The following is a 16,699-nucleotide window of genomic DNA, read 5'->3' as shown; positions in this document are numbered from 1 at the left end:
CTGGCAGGCTTCCATCGCGCTCGCATACGCCGGCAGTATCTCTCGCAGAGCACAACCCGCGTGCCCCTCGAGTCTCGGCGCTAGCTCCAGCGTGCCTGGGTGCCTCGTCCGCCTAGTCTTTGTGCCGGCGCTGCACTCCACTAGCAGCCTCCGCCCCGGCGCAGTCGTTCCAGCAGCCAGATCTGCCCACGCATCGCTGCACAACTTGTCGTCGTAGCAGAAGTCGCGAATCTTCAGCTGGCAGCATTCCTTGCCGCGCTGCCCTGTCTCCCACAGGTACGCAAAGGCGCTCGCATCCCGTAGGTACATCGCTTTGTCGTACCCGCTGCAGCCGCTCGCAGCCCGCGCCAGCAGGTGCCGCACTAGCGCTCCATGCTGCCCTGCGTCCACAGGCACGGCCCCGCTGCTGGAGTATCCCAACTCCTGGAAGGCGTGAGAGTCGTAGCCTTTCAGGTACAACCGCACCAGCGCATGCGCCGCAGGGTTGCCCCGCGACTGCCCAGGCGACCAGGCTCCGTCCCGCCCTACCCCTTCGAACAGCCGACTCAGCTGGCCCGCCACAGCACGCAGCGTCCCGGGAGCCACTTCGCTCATGGCAGTACTGCCAGCACCTTCCGGACCAGCAGCCCTGGCTCGCCTCCCGCTGTGCCGCGCCCTCCAGTGCTCGAGGAACGCCAGCACGTCCCAAGGGTGGCTCCCCTCGAAGCTCGGCCGCACCGTAACCGGGTATTCTGCCCGCCACTCGTCCCACTCCCTGATCAGCTTCTGCCTTCGCCGCACAGCCTCTTCGCCTTGCCCGCTGCGACACACAGCCGCCGCCCGCTCCAGCAGCGGTGCCGACAAGCGCAGCCCCGTCTCCGCGTCACCGGCGCTCACCCCGCAGGGCAGCTGTTCCCCAAGCGGTAGGAACGCGCCGCCGTACCCGATGCCGCTCCCGAACTGCCGGTTCAGCGCTGCCGTGTACGCCTGTCCACAACATTCGCACAGTGTTAAAGCTGGGCAAGCTGATTGAGACTTCAATCTAGCCAATAAACATTGGGATAATTGACGCCACTGGCACAGCAGATAAACAACACTAATTACAAATAATTCATCTTGGCAGACGCGATGAATTGTCGCGAATTGTGTAAACTGTTCCGAAAACCGCTAAAACGGTATCCCTGTTGTTCAGATTTGCCATTAAAAATTTTTTTTGTGTGCATTTTAAAACGAAGGTCCTAAATCCTCCGAATTTCGGGTGTACAAACAACTGTGGAGGAACCCCAAAAAAAATTTTGCTACAAAACTATTGTGGTCTATTTCCGCCTTTCCAAGGGGTCTTTGAAAATTGCTCGAGGCACGTCATGGCCTCAGCAAAACACATGATAAGCGGGGATATATATGTGCAAGCAAATTCTTAGATAAAAAGACAAATCTGACTTAAAAAAGCTCTATTTAACAATCGACACATAAGACGGGACATTTCGAGCTATGATGACTGTAAAGGCAAAATGGCCAATTTTTCCAAAAATGAGGGAATGAGCTTCGCTACCTGTAGGGATCCGAGATCAATAAAAATTGAAGAATCGTGAAAGAAGAAATCCACCAAGGTTTGCTCGTAGACTATTACTGAATTTTGTAGTGATCTAGTATCTCCATATATTTTGAAAATTAAGCCTTTGAAACTTAAAATTCGGGAACGAGACGGGGTAAAGTTTTGTATACAATTGCTGCCCAGGTCAAGGTCACAGACCCAAGCCACTTCTGATCAGACCGAGTTAAAGCTTGTTATTAAAGCAGCCTTAGCACCGCCACTAAAATTGCTGGATTCTAAGAAGGGTAAAAGAAGTAATTAACCTGACAAAGTAGATGGTCTCTTCTTGGTCCAGTGCCCCCTCTTTCTCATCCTGAGTCATCCATGCTCCCAGATACGTGAGCAACCCAGTTTCAGCCGTAAACTGTTTTGAGCACGCTTTCCTTTTTCCCACCAGTGGAGTACGATCAAAATATCAATCTTCAATTTGATACTTTTAAAACCACACTCAATTCAATTCAATTAACAACTCTTGCCCCCAACAACGAGGGCACGGGGACAAAAACTGGTTACAAACAAACAAATAATTTTCGATACTTCCTAATGAATAAATTTAGGTTACTACGAAATACGCTAATTTCAAGCTACTGCTTACAAACCGACCAAGGTGTCTCTTTTGTCTTCTCTCTAACAGGGGAGGGGGTATATTTTAATTTCATAATAACAATAGTTATTTTCTGCAGCCTCTTATTGGGTTATTGAAATCATTATCAGTGGCAAAAACATGCTTTAGATTATTCACGCAAGTTTATGAAAACGGAAGAGCTTTTTTCATTGGCGAAATAGAAACGGATCAATACTTTTATATTAAAAAAAAACAACACACAAAAAACTCATTTTTTAACTCAATTTTATGCAATCAAAAGTTTTGACAACTGTGGGGAAAAAGAAACAGATTCCTGTCTGGCGTATAAGAATGCAGTGTCAACATTGTCCTTCCCCCCATCACTTCCATCTCCTGACCAGTACTTCTGTCCCTTTTTCCCATTGGACAGGTACTTCTTATTGGGTCCAGATGCGTATATGTGCCACTCTGCCATCATGTAATTGTCATTCTGGTAGATGTCCGGATCAATCAATTCGAGACCTGATCAAAATCAATAATTCGCATCTATGCTCTTATCCCCACCCTCCACACATATTCCCACCCTATCCTCAATCACTAATTATGTATTGTTACATAGCACGCGGTTATGTAAAAAATAGCACCTGCTCCTGGGGTTAGTAGAAATGGGTTGTAAAATACACATTAAGCCTGCGGGACATAGATCCATGAAGGTAATTTATTTTGATGTTATTTAAACATATTTACTACACTGATTACATAATTGTGTCTTTTTCATTTAATAATCCTGATTATTGACTATTTGGTTGACCTATGTGGCTCAGAAACCAAGTTGCGTTGATTACTTCATGGTCAAATGGATTAGTTTAAAAGCACATGCTTCACAATGCATGAGTATTTTTTTAAGAAGCAACATTGATGTACATACTCTCTCTAACCCTTAAGATCAGAAATGCGACAAAGAAAGTATTCATGATGTGGAGATCTGTTACTGAACAATCTAGCCATGTTTTCTTTGGTGTCAGGACAAAATACCCAATGCCAAAATACCCAAAATATTTCCAATATTTTATTCTAACGTTGAAACTATCGGAAAATTGCGAGAAAACATGCTTGTAATTTTGATTGCGCTAATTTGTAATCGCATTAGTGAACGGAAAGATCAAAAGGAATCAATTGGGCATAATAATGGCATTGTGTATTTTGGCATTAGGATTTTTTTCCCCGGGTCGAGGTTTTAGGGTATTTTTTTGTAAGAAATGCAGTGAATGCGGTGAATTTTTGTAAGAAATGCGGTGATTGCGGTGAATGCGGTGAAAATAAATATTTCACAGCATTTCACCGCATTTCTTACAAAAATTCACCGCATTTCTGACAAAAATTCACCGCATCAAATTTGTGGCAAAATAATGTATGAAATGCGGTGAAAGCGGTGAATGCGGTGAAAAAAATAATTCACCACATTTCACCGCATATCTTACAAAAATTCACCGCATAGGATTTCCAAAGTTTACTCAATCTGATTTAAATTCACAAGAAATTTCAAACATGTAAGTGAAAGTTGGCGCAGTGGACTAAGCAGTGGAAGTCATGCAGGAGGTCAGATGTTCGAACCCGTGTGGGGATGATTCTTTTTTGTAAGAATAATGATTACGCGGTGAAAATAAATAATTCAACGCGATTCACCGCGTTCACCGCAAAAAGATGTAAGAAATACGTGGTGAAAACTTTTTTCACCGCATTTCACAGCATTTCTTACTAAAATTCACCGCCAAACCTCGACCCGGGTCATGTAACCGTTTCCTTCCTACCTGTTGTGAATAATCATTATTAAATCAGTATCAAAATTTATCAGCTCTAAATTTATTAACAAAAAGATCAGTACTCTAATTTTGGATAAAATTGCTCAAAAGGAAAGTGTCGGAAACTCAGTTTGCATTATGTGTTACTGCAATCCAGAACTTCCTGGAAAAATTGTAATTATTTGTTAAAATTTCGAATTTTTACACAATACTGATCAATCAATATCAATTTTTTCGATAGCAGCTTCTTGAAAACTTTCGAATAGGTTTTAAGGTTGCACTTTTTGATTAGCTGATAAATATAGAAAATACACGCTGTAAAATTTCATGAAAACAATTCTTGTTTCTACCACACGTACTACAAATTGGATAAGTATAGCACTAATAAGTAACTATAAAAATTAAGTTCGCAGAAACAATAAAATTATATTTGGTAAATTGCATATTGAAAAAATTTAGCAAAAAACAGTACAAAATTAACAAAAGAAACTCAGAGAAATTACTAGCTAGTCAATAGCTAAAAAGTCATAGCAATTTTACCACCATGAGGTGTTTTTTGTCTCTTAGGTCATTCTTCTTCAACCAATTGTCCGTTGAAAAGAATCTTCACACATTTTGCCAAAAATGGAAAAATTTTGAATTCTTTACAAAGACCGAATTTCTTATTAAATCCGGACAGATGTTGATATGGTCATGGTAAGATAACTAATTTGTAGATTTGGAAGCAAATAAAATGTGAATTGGAAGAAATTTTTACATTTTGCTACTGCGATCTTCTAGATTATATTATTAATATATTATAATGTACGCTATGTATTGTCATACATTACGTTACTCTTCGAAAAATAGCACTTTCGCTTGCGTACGTAAACGTTCTATATCTATTAAGAGGGGGTTGGGCAAAATAGATCCCACAATTTTATGAAATAATATTCAGTGAATTTCTAAAAATAAATTTAATAGAATTTACTTTAGTTACATTTGACGAACAACGAAAGTGTCCTCAATTTAATAGACACTACTATGAATAGAATGTCATAACAGTTTATGGAATAGACATCGTAACAAATTCCGTGTCGAAAAATTATCCAGATTATCTTGTTGGAAACAAATACCGCTTAAATCAGTGATAAAAGGGCGCAATAAGAAAGTTTTGTTGACAAAAATAATTGTAATCAGAATTGAACGCATTGCGCAGAACTTTTCCCCATCAAAACGATTTGGAAAGAAATCACGACTGAGAAGTATAATAATTCTGTAAAAATGACTGCTGTCATTTTTTATCAGGGAATGTTGTGAATTGAAATGGTCACATTCTATGTCTGGTCCTGATTGAAGTGATTATTTTGTCTTGATGTGTTTGCTCATTTTGTGCATGACAAGTTTTGTGAAAGCGTGATACAACAATAATTGTGCTCACTAGTTTCTATTAGGTGGTTCGGCTGAAAGCAAAACTCTTGTTAAAAAGCTTAAGATGCTGTGATTCTAAACTGCTGCTGAAGTGCGCTGCTAATTTGCGTCTGATTAAGACAGATCAACTTTGGCCCTCTTTTTTACACCCAAGTAGAGAGCTGCCCCAACAATGTGGCTTTAGCTAGTAGCCCGTAGTTGGTTTGTTGGTTTTTTGTCGTTTAAATTTTTAGATCAGTCTATGTCATTTTTCCCAGCAAAAACATAATTAGTCACTTTAGTAAAAGTGAGTTAAAACTGTTTCGAGCTTTCAGATGAAGTAGTTTTTCCCACTAGGCTCTCTCCAATGATATTTGGCTCTTTCTGTTTTGCTAGACATTGAAGTAATCCCACCCAGCATCTGTTTCAACTTCTTTAATGTCTTTTCTCTGTGCCGCTTGAGTTTTAAACTTCAGGATGAATGAAGTTCTTGTGAGATTGCAACCTGTCACTTGAACTCAAACACCTCCCCCAGCATTGTCTGTAAGTAACGCTCTTGGTTGACTGTGAATGTGCCCTCTTCTCTTCTGATTAGTAGGTCTGGAATCTTTTGAACTCTCGCTATGCATTCGGAGAGCAAAATATTTGAAAGCACTTTCTTCGTCAACGTCACTGCTGTGTTTCTCGGTGCGACAATTATCATGTCAACCCCTAGCAAAAAAAAGATGTTGCTCCTACAAACAAGCAACAATAGTACTTGCTTCTGGTGATCCTTCCCTCCCTCAGAAGAGAGCTAGCCAATACCTGGTTGTAAGTTGTCTGCTTCAAATCATGAATTAGTTTACTCAGTAACAGCGTATTCACTTTTCTTTTCTTCACGAACTCTTTAGACTGCACCAAGTACTCTTTTTTGCCAATAGTTGAGTGCAGAAAAAGTGGCTTGACGTCAAATTGGTCCCTCAGATCGTCTCGTTTGGCTTAAAGCCGGAGTAGAGCGATTAAAATCTCTGTCTTTCTTGTTGGAGAAGTCTCAGAGACTCAAATTAGCCCAAACTGTTAATGCTAGAGATTAACTTCTTACGTTTATTGTGTTTTACCGCCTTTTGTAAGTTGATTTGTTTCCAAAAGTTGTAACGAGTAAAGTCATGATGATGAAATGTTGTAAAACCGGAAATGATACTCTTGTTTGAATTGTGTAACCTGAAACAAAACGTGAGCAACCAAACTAATTGAAACTTAAAGCTAAGACTCAAGACAGATAACGACCTATCACCCTTCCCAATGCGGACCAGCGGAATCATGGCGTTATCATTTTGGCGCTCCTAGGAACTCAGTGAGCGAACCCAGGACCTCTTGCTTAAGTAATTTTGAGTGGTATGTGCTACATTAAGACATTGAGATGGACTGAGATGGACATCCATTGAGATGGACAAAAGAGATGGCAGAATGGAGATGACCACCTTCAAATATTGAGGGCTGTAAACCAGATAAGATTTTTTTTGCAATCTCAGTGATTTGATATAGTAGATTTCATTGTCCTTCGGGTCCTAAGTTCCCCAACCACAAGGGATAAGGAGCTATCTAAGTTTTGTCATTTCAATTGTTTGAAATAAACTAAATACCGAAAAGACTTATATTAGTCCTATTGTTCTGAGGTATTTGAGTCCTGTTGTTAACTTTTCCTAAATGAAATAAACAACCGCGCGAAGTAGCTTTTCTTGGTTAATTTTCGAACAAAAGATTTCAAAAAAGAATTTTTTAGTAGCAACGGTTCGAAAAATAATAATGAAACAACCACGCGAAGCAGCTTTTCTTGGCTAGTTTTTGTTGAACATTTTCAAAATTGGTTAGTAGCAAGATACCGGTCCGGTGAAACACTTTACAAAGATTTCATCATCAAGCAAGACAACGAGGATGTCGCCAGCCCACTCAGGCCAACCTGAGTCATCAGCAGCAGCACCCAACCGCCTCCAGGGTTCTGCCAGCAGAACCAGCTTGCAGTAGAGTCCCACTACTGCCCTCCAACAGCCAGTCAGCCCATTCAGGCCAACCTGAGTCCTCAGCAGCTGCACCAAACAGCCTCCAGTGTTCTGCCAGCAGAACCAGTTTGGAGTAGACTCTCACTACTGCCCTCCATCAGTCAGCCAGCCCACTCAGGCCAACCTGAGTCATCAGCAGCTGCACCCAACCGCCTCCAGTGTTCTGCCAGCAGAACCAGCTTGCAGTAGAGTCCCACTACTGCCCTCCAACAGCCAGCCAGCCCGTTCAGGCCAACCTGAGTCCTCAGCAGCTGCACCCAACTGCCTCCATTGTTCTGCCAGCAGAACCAGCTTGCAGTAGAGTCCCACTACTGCCCTCCAACCCACCAGCCAGCCCAATCAAGCCAACCTGAGTAATCAGCAGCTGCAATCAACAGCCTGCAGTGTCCTGCCAGCAGAACCAGCTTGCAGTAGACCCTCACTACTGCCCTCCAACAGCCAGCCAGACCACTCAGGCCGACCTGAGTCATCAGTAGCTGCAACCAACAGCCTCCAGAGTTCTGCCAGCAGAACCAGCTTGCAGTGCATCTGTCATTCAGTGACAACCCCCAAGTGACCTACAGAAGTCACCCATTGTGCCCCAGGGACCCCCCAAGAGACCTACAAAAGTCAGCCACCGTCCTCCAGGGACCCCCCCCCCAAGTGACCTACAAAAGTCATCCATTGTCCTCCTGGGACCCCCCCAGTGACCTGAAAAGTCACCCATTGTCCCCCACGGACCCCCCAATTGACATACAAAAGTCACCCATTATCCTCCAGGGACCCCCCAAGTGACCTACAAAAGTCATCCACTGTCCTCCACGGACCCCCCAAGTGACCTACAAAAGTCACCCACTGTCCTCCACGGACCCCCTAATTGACCTACAAAAGTCACCCATTATCCTCCAGGGATCCCCCTAGAGACCTACAAAAGTCACCCACTGTCTTCCAGGGACCCCCCAAGTGACCTGAAAAGTCAACCATTGTCCCCAACGGACCTCCCAAGTGACCTACAAAAGTCACCCATTGCCCCCCAGGGACCCCCCAAGTGACCTACAAAAGTCATCCATTGTCCCCCCGGGACCCCCAAGTGGCCTGAAAAGTCACCCATTGTCCACCACGGACCCCCCAATTGACCTACAAAAGTCACCCATTGTCCTCCTGGGACCCCCCAAGTGACCTGAAAAGTCACCCATTGTCCCCCACGGACCCCCCAATTGACCTACAAAAGTCACCCATTATCCTCCAGGGACCCCCCAAGTGACCTACAAAAGTCACCCACTGTCCTCCACGGACCCCCCAAGTGACCTACAAAAGTCACGCACTGTCCTCCACGGACACCCAATTGACCTACAAAAGTCACCCATTGTCCCCCAGGGACCCCCCAAGTGACCTACAAAAGTCATCCATTGTCCCCCCGGGACCCCCAAGTGACCTGAAAAGTCAGCCATTGTCCCCCACGGACCCCCCAATTGACCTACAAAAGTCACCCATTGTCCTCCATGGACCCCCCAAGTGACCTAAAAATGTCACCCACTGACCTCCAGGGACCCCCAAGTGACCTACAGAAGTCAACCATTGTCCCCCACGGACCCCCCAAGTGACCTACAAAAGTAACCCATTGTGCCCCAGGGAGCTCCCAAGTGACCTACAAATAGTCACCCCATCTGACCTCTAAAGGGTCAAACAGTCAACCAACTTGACCTCTAAGTGGCCTCTAAAAGGTCAAATAGTCACGCAACTCGACCTCTAGGTGACCTCTAAAAGGTCAAATAGTCATCACACTTGGCCTCTAAGTGACCTCTAAGAGGTCAGCAGTCAGCCCATTTGACCTCTAAGTGACCTCTAAAAGGTCAAAAGGTTACCCCACTTGACCTCTAAGTGACCTCTAAAAGGTCAAGCAGTCACCCTTCTTGACCTCAAAGTAACCTCTAAAAGGTCAAAAGTCACCCCACTTGACCTCTAAGTGACCTCTAAAAGGTCAAACCACCAAACCTCTTGACCTCTAATAGGTCAAACCAGTTGACTTCTAATAGGTCAAATCTGTGGACCTCTAATAGGTCAAAACACTTGATCTCTAATAGTTCAAACTACTTGGCCGCTAACAGGTCAAACCACTTGACCTCTAATAGGTCAAACCACTTGACCTCTAACAGGTCAAACCACTTGACCTCTAATAGGTCAAACCACTTGACCTCTCTGACCTCTAAAGTTCAAAAAGTCACCTCATTTGATCCTTAAGTGACCTCTAAAAGGACAAAAGATTACCCCACTTTACCTTTAAGTGACCTCTGGAAGGCCAAAAATTCACTCGTTGTGCCCTTCAAGGGACCTATATTCACCCCACTTGACCTTTCAATTTACCTCTGAAGTTCAGAAAATTAGATCAATAAAGAAAATGGGAGGCCGGAAACCATCAATAGTTGGAACAGTTAGATTGTTTCACCGAAAACTAAACATTGTCAAAGAGCTCAAACAGGAGCTGGAATATCAAATACACTCAGGTCTGGAACCCGAAGTTGTGTCAGTAACACATGATGAATTCAAGAGAACGATGTCACAACTAGAGGAACTTGTCGACCAGCTTACACAATCGGAAAATGTGGATGCTGAAGACTCTCTCAACGATGCAGCATGCTTGACAAAGCTAAAAGTAGAAGTCGCACAAAGTGTAAAGATGCATGACTTTCATTCCGAAACACTTCAACGCGTCCAAGCAGCGCCTCTTCATCACGCAGTAATCGAATACTTGTTCCCTCTGCACCTGAGTCTCCGGGAGTTGTTCAAAGTATGCGAGATACACGACAGCAACAGCAAATAAATGATTTGGCAGACCAGCAATCAACGTCCAACCCGATTACTATTCAAAGACAAGTGCAGTCTGCCATGGGAATTATGCAAGAAAACTCCAGTTCTGATGTACAGAAAAGTCTCCAGCCATCAGCATTCGAACAAACAGACTCTGACAACGTAGCAAGCAATCAACATCAGCACCTTCAACCAATAGCACCAATTGTGAATCCAGCAATTGTTTCACAGAGCTCTATTGACGCAACTTTTGCGTTCCCACAATTGTCTACAGCTTCAAATATTCAACTGCCAGTTTTTAGTGGAACACTTCCTCCGGCTAAAAATACTTTCCCTCCTGCCAGGCCCATTAATAACACCGGCCTCTTTGAAAATGTACCTGACCATAGAACACCTGTTCCAGTTTATTTCGGCAATCGTTTCCCAACGCCAAACCATTCCGGCCCATTTCAGTTATATTGCCCAAACAGTTGGTCAAACTTAGCAAACGGTAGTTTTGAGACCTCAAACGTAACCCCTCGTGGACATGTTTACCCAAGCAGCCAAAGCTTTGTTAATCAAAACTCCAACCCATATCGTCAACGGAATATCCACCGCTCAGTAAAGCTGCCGGACATCCGAATTCAGAAATTCGACGGAGACTTGCTCAAGTGGAACGAGTGGAGCAGCATGTTTTCTTCGACCATCCACAACAACGAAGATATCACTGACACTGAAAGAATGAGCTATCTGCAAAGTTTAGTAATTGGACCGGCGAAGGATTGCATCTCCGGCTTTCATTGCAACCCAAACTTTTACACCTCCGCTCTTCAAGAGCTCAACAGACGCTTTGGAAATCCGCAAAACGTTGTCGGTGCTCTAACAAAAGAACTAGAAGCTTTCCAAAGACCGGCTATGAATGACCACGCAGCTTTGATAGCTTTCGCTTCGCTGTTAAGAAAGGTAGTTCAAACATTTGCCTCACATGGCTTCAGTGCCGACCTAAATGCCACGTACTTGCTCAGGATAGCTCGAGATAAGCTACCAAACCCAATCAAGTTGAAGTGGACCGAACATGGTGTTGACAACGACTGGACAAATCCAGGTCTCACATAGCTTTCCGATTGGATGGATCGGCAATCCAGAGCCTTCGAACAATTACAAGACATTTTCATCAAACACTAACAACCATTCAGGTCAACAGAACCAACCACAGTGTTCAAGTTCCTTCAACAATCGGAATAAGAACCAAAATCGTTCAAAATGGTCACAGAATTTTCCAGGAAGTAAAAGTTCATTCCCCAGCAATAAAAGTTTTGAACATAATAATACAGCAAATAAGAACATCGGTAGTGCAAAGCCTCAGCAATGGACGGCTAACAGTAGCAACAATACAAACGGAAGCTCCTCTTTCTCTGGTTCAAAGCAGCCTATGAGAAATGCAACAGCAAATAGGAGCAGAACAAAATGCCCGCTTGACCAACAAGATCACTACATTGGCAAGTGACCACAGTTTTTCAGTCTCGATGTCAGCAGACGCAATAGCGAAGCAAAGAAGAACTCTTTGTGCTTCAATTGCCTAAGCTGCAGTCACGCCGCCAAAAACTGCACGTCAAAAGTTCTCTGCCGACATTGCAATGGCAAACACCATAGCCTTCTCCACACAGACAGACAAAAAGCACCCGAATCGACAAACGTGACAGCAATTGATCAGCCAATGTGTGAACCACTGGATCAACAGGACAAAAACAGTGACATCCCAACTCAGAATTACAATCCTGGTTTCCGATCAAAAACGAGGAATCAACTACAGGTAATACCTGTCACCCTATTCGGAAATGATAATAAAAGACATAATTGTTATGCCATTCTGGACAATGGTAGTACTTTATCATACGTCCTCAACACCGCTGCCGACAAGGTACGGGCTCCAAAGACTTCAGAATTCGATCTGAATGTATCGCACGCATTTGACGAATCCGTCATGCACGCAAATCTTGTTCGGTTGGACATTGGAAAGTTCAATAGCGATCAACCACTCTTCCTTTTAAACTACGTTCATGCCGTGAGTAATTGGACTTTCAACGATGCGCCTGTGAACGATTTGAACGAAGCGTGTTCGTCCTACCCTCACCTTCAACACATACATTTTCCTAAACTTAGTGACAACAAGATACAGATACTTTTAGGTGTTGACGCTACCCAATACATTTTGGAACGCGAGTTCCTTCAAGGACCCTCAGGAAGCCCCTTTGCTTTACGCAATCTTCTCGGTTGGACAATTACTGACCCAATTAAACGAAAAAGTGATCCAATCCAACAGGAAACAAACTTCCTATCCCATAGTTATAGAACCTTCGACCACGCGCTCACAAAATTAACTGTTGATACTGAAAGGCATCTCAGTGAATGTGTGACCAGTTTCTGGAAAATAGAGAATACAGGAACCGGGTTTGAAGAAACTGCAGATACTTCAACAGACAGTAAAAGAGCAGTTCAAATATTACAAGATACAATCCACCATATCGGAGACAGGTATGAAATTGATTTACTTTGGAAACAGGACAGTAAATTAGAAAAAAACTATCCGGTTGCCAAAGCACAACTTGACAGTCTTCAGCGCCGACTCAACAAAAACATTGAGTTGAAACAGTTGTATGAGAAAACTTTGGAGACAGATTTAGAGAAGGGTTATGTCAAACCAGTAACTTTCTCAAATCCAGCACCAGAGAAGATTTGGTACCTTCCCCATCACCCCGTCCCCGTCACCAACTCCAACAAACCTGGGAAAGTCAGGCGTGTTGCAATTGCTGCATCTGTTTTTAAGAAGCAGTCGCTAAATAAAAACCTTCTGTCAGGCCCCGACCTTCTCAACAACCTGGTCGGCTTACTACTTCGCTTTCGCCAGGATTCTGTTGCAGTAATTGCAGACATAGAGGCCATGTTCATGCAAATTTGCATACGAACAGAAGATCAGTCTTGTCTCCGTTTTCTTTGGCCGTCAAAGAACTCCGTACAGCAGTTCCAGTATACGCGACTCATCTTTGGAGCCAGATGTTCTCCAACTACAGCAATTTTTGTCCTCCAAAAAACAGCAAAAGACTTCGGAAACACCGCTACAAAAGATCTAATATTCAACAGTTTCTACATGGATGACTTTGTACATTTGTTCGTCAATGAACAGAAAGCTGAAACTGCAGTTCAAGACCTGCGACAAACTCTCTCTAAAGGAGGTTTCAGTCTGACTAAGTTTGTCTCAAACTCTGTTCAATGTCTTAACAAGATACCCAAAGAACATTGTGACAACGAAAAAGACAAACATCGTGTCTTAGGTGTAATGTGGAATACAGTTAATGATACTTTCTTCCACCAGAAGCTTGCCAAAGTTCAGGAAGACAAAACGGACTACACACTCAGAAAACTCCTTTCCTTAATTGCCTGCTTGTTCGATCCATTAGGAATCATTGCCCCATTATTGATTACACTCAAAATCATCTTGCAGGATACTTGGAAAGAAGGATTTGCATGGGATGATCTCCTGTCAGACGAGAAACAGAAAGCAATAAAAACTTGGACAGAGCAATATCTTAATGTGCCAGAAATATCAATGCCACGATGTTTTGTTTCTCCGAACGAGGAATCTCCGATAAACCAGTTACATTGCTTCTGTGATGCCTCACAGCTGGCTTATGGAGCAGTTATTTACATCAGGTCTCAATCAGCTAACACCATTTCAACTGGGTTTGTCATAGCTAGAGCTAAACTTGGGCCACTAAAGCAAATAAGTATCCCGAAATTTGGTTGCAAGCAGCCGTGCTAGGATGTAGACTAATGCAATTTGTTTCGAAGCAGCTAACAATACCAGTTACCTCAAGACACTTTTGGAGCGACAGTGAAGCTGTCCTTGCCTGGATCAAAAGCAAAGACAAATTGAAAACTTTTATTACAAACAGAATACAAGAGATCCGCAACAACACAGACGTCTCCAAGTGGCAGCATATCAGCGGAAAAGTCAACCCTGCAGACCATGTCTCCCGAGGAATACCAGCCTGTGATATCAATGTGTTGTGGTTAACGCCTCCAGCTTTCTTAAGTGATCCCGAAAGCCATTGGAAGAACTCCTTGGGTAACAAGGAGGAGACAAACGTCACAATGGAACCATCCAACGATGAATGTATTACCGACGTCAGCAGATTCTCAAAGTGGACGATGTTAATGCGCTCTATGGCTTTTGTCATAAGGTTCATAAAGAATCTTAGATCGAAACAAAGAGGCAAACTAGAACTCGAAGACGTTTACGAAGCCCGAATTTATCTCTTCAGAAAATCGCAAGAGAAGTCCTTCAAAGACGCCATCAAAGACATGAAACAACACAGGCCTTTGTCAAAGAAAGATCGTCTGCTCTGTTTGTCCCCTTTCTTTGAAAGTGGACTTCTTCGCGTTGGTGGCAGATCAAAACTAAGCTTGCTACCCTTTGACGCCAAAAACCCCATCATCCTGGACTCTAAAGAGCACAGCATTCAACTCTACATACAGAAATGCCACGAAATTTGTATGCACATTGGAGTGGAATACACTCGCAACTACATACAACAGAGATGCCACATTCTTGGAATCAGACTCTTCCTGAGAAGTTTGGCCTTCAAATGTTTCGACTGTCGCAGCTTCCGAGCACAGGGACTACAGCCACCGATGGCAGACTTGCCAGACATTCGTTTCCAGGAAACACAGTCACCAGTCATCTTCACCAATGTCGGCGTGGACTACCTTGGACCTTTTGCCGTCTTTCATCGTGTTACAGAAGTGAAGACCTAAATCTGCCTATTTGTTTGCTTGGTTACAAGAGCAATTCACCTGGAAGTTGCAGAGGACCTCAGCACAGACAAATGTTTGACAGCAATCCGACGCTTCATCGCTCGACGCGGCCAACCGCGGTTGTTCTTGTCGGACAACGGATCCAACTTCCTGGGAGCAAGAAAGCAGATCAGAAGAAGACCACTGATGTTGGACCACGACTACATCAAAGATCAGCTACTGAATCAGTCTGTCGAATGGAAGCTCAACCCTCTTTCTGATCCTCACTTCAGTGGGGTGTGGGAGAGACTCGTTCAGTGTGTCAAACGAGCTCTTCTCTTGAACCTCGGCTCCGCAAAACTCACCCCAGACGTCTTTGCCACGATCGTCAGTGAAGCCGAGTGTCTTGTCAACTCGCGTCCACTCACTCACGTGAGAAGCAACCACGAAGACGACAACCCACTTACACCAAACCACTTCTTGCTTGGAAGGCCCTTCTGCAATGTTCCTGGAGCCGTTTTCAACGAGACACTTACCTTGAAGAGTTCGGCGTGGACACAGGTGAAGCAGAGACTTCAGCAGATTTGGAAGAGGCTGCTAACCGAGTATGTTCCTTCACTGAACAAACGACAGAAGTGGACGTCTCGTGAAGCAGCTTTGGAAGTGGATGATGTTGTCTGGCTTCTTGAAGAGTTTACACCAAGAGGAATATGGCCGCTGGGACGAGTCACACGGACTTTCACCGGCCCCGACAACATAGCTAGGTCATGTGAGGTTAAGACCGCTTTAGGCAAATTAAACAGACCAGCAGTAAAACTTATGCATGTCTACCCCAAACCCACAACCAGGTTAGGGTTAGGTTTTGTGAGCCCGGAGGATGTTAATGCTAGAGATTAACTTCTTACGTTTATTGTGTTTTACCGCCTTTTGTAAGTTGATTTGTTTCCAAAAGTTGTAACGAGTAAAGTCACGATGATGAAATGTTGTAAAACCGGAAATGATACTCTTGTTTGAATTGTGTAACCTGAAACAAAACATGAGCAACCAAACTAATTGAAACTTAAAGCTAAGACTCAAGACAGATAACGACCTATCACCCTTCCCAATGCGGACCAGCGGAATCATGGCGTTATCACAAACTTTATTCCTCCTTGAAAGCCCTTTCCACATATTGGGCTTGCTTTGAACATGTCAATTTGACCACTGGGTCCTAGTGAAACTCTGGATATCCTCGGCCCGGGGAATTTCATTTGCCTGTCTCTGGGTTGTCTCACTAGTTACAAAGACTGGTTATCTCCCAGGGCCTTGTCATCGTCCTGCATTGCATTTTGATATTAGATTTACTGATCACTTTGCTCTGCTTCATCAACTGATTTTTAGATACTTCGTTGCCACCCTCAGTCACAAGTGACCATGAGTATCATTTACCCCTGATAGTAATGCAATATTTGTTCTCTGCTTCCTGTTCAATATCAAAACTCTCTCTCTCTCTCTCAAAGTTGTTGGCTGACGAGTGTCTACGCTATCTGCCCCATGCCTCTCCTCGTCTTTGATAGCAATTGCAGCGCCTTGTTTTTTTCCATTTTCTTGACGACCTTGACCCTGATGAAAAGTTTCCTGACGTTCTGTAAAATTTTCTTGACTATCAGATCAACTATCAGTTGTTGAGTCCACTTCAGACAAATTGAAATCTGATCCCGACAGGCTATCAGTCTAAGAAAGTTGGTTATGTACCCCAGGCATCTCTTGTTACAAACTCTGGGTACTGGTT

At 43.7% G+C, this 16,699-nt stretch overlaps 1 protein-coding gene across 2 annotated transcripts in view; it reads right to left on the bottom strand.

Annotated features, from left to right (window-relative positions):
* Window positions 1-16,699, bottom strand: part of LOC142350645 (uncharacterized) — a 34,904-nt gene that overhangs the window by 7,765 nt on the left and 10,440 nt on the right. For both annotated transcript variants that reach the window (XM_075402556.1, XM_075402557.1), the window contains exons 5-6: window positions 2,477-2,660; window positions 1,837-1,941 (exon numbers count right to left, since the gene is read on the bottom strand). In XM_075402556.1, coding sequence (XP_075258671.1) covers window positions 1,837-1,941; window positions 2,477-2,660 — 289 coding nt within the window. The remainder of the gene's footprint in view (window positions 1-1,836; window positions 1,942-2,476; window positions 2,661-16,699) is intronic.

This window comes from Convolutriloba macropyga, chromosome 12 (assembly GCF_964194025.1).
Source record: "Convolutriloba macropyga chromosome 12, txConMacr16.3, whole genome shotgun sequence".
Classification (NCBI taxonomy): Eukaryota; Metazoa; Xenacoelomorpha; order Acoela; family Convolutidae; genus Convolutriloba; species Convolutriloba macropyga.
This window is presented reverse-complemented; position numbering and strand designations above follow the sequence as displayed.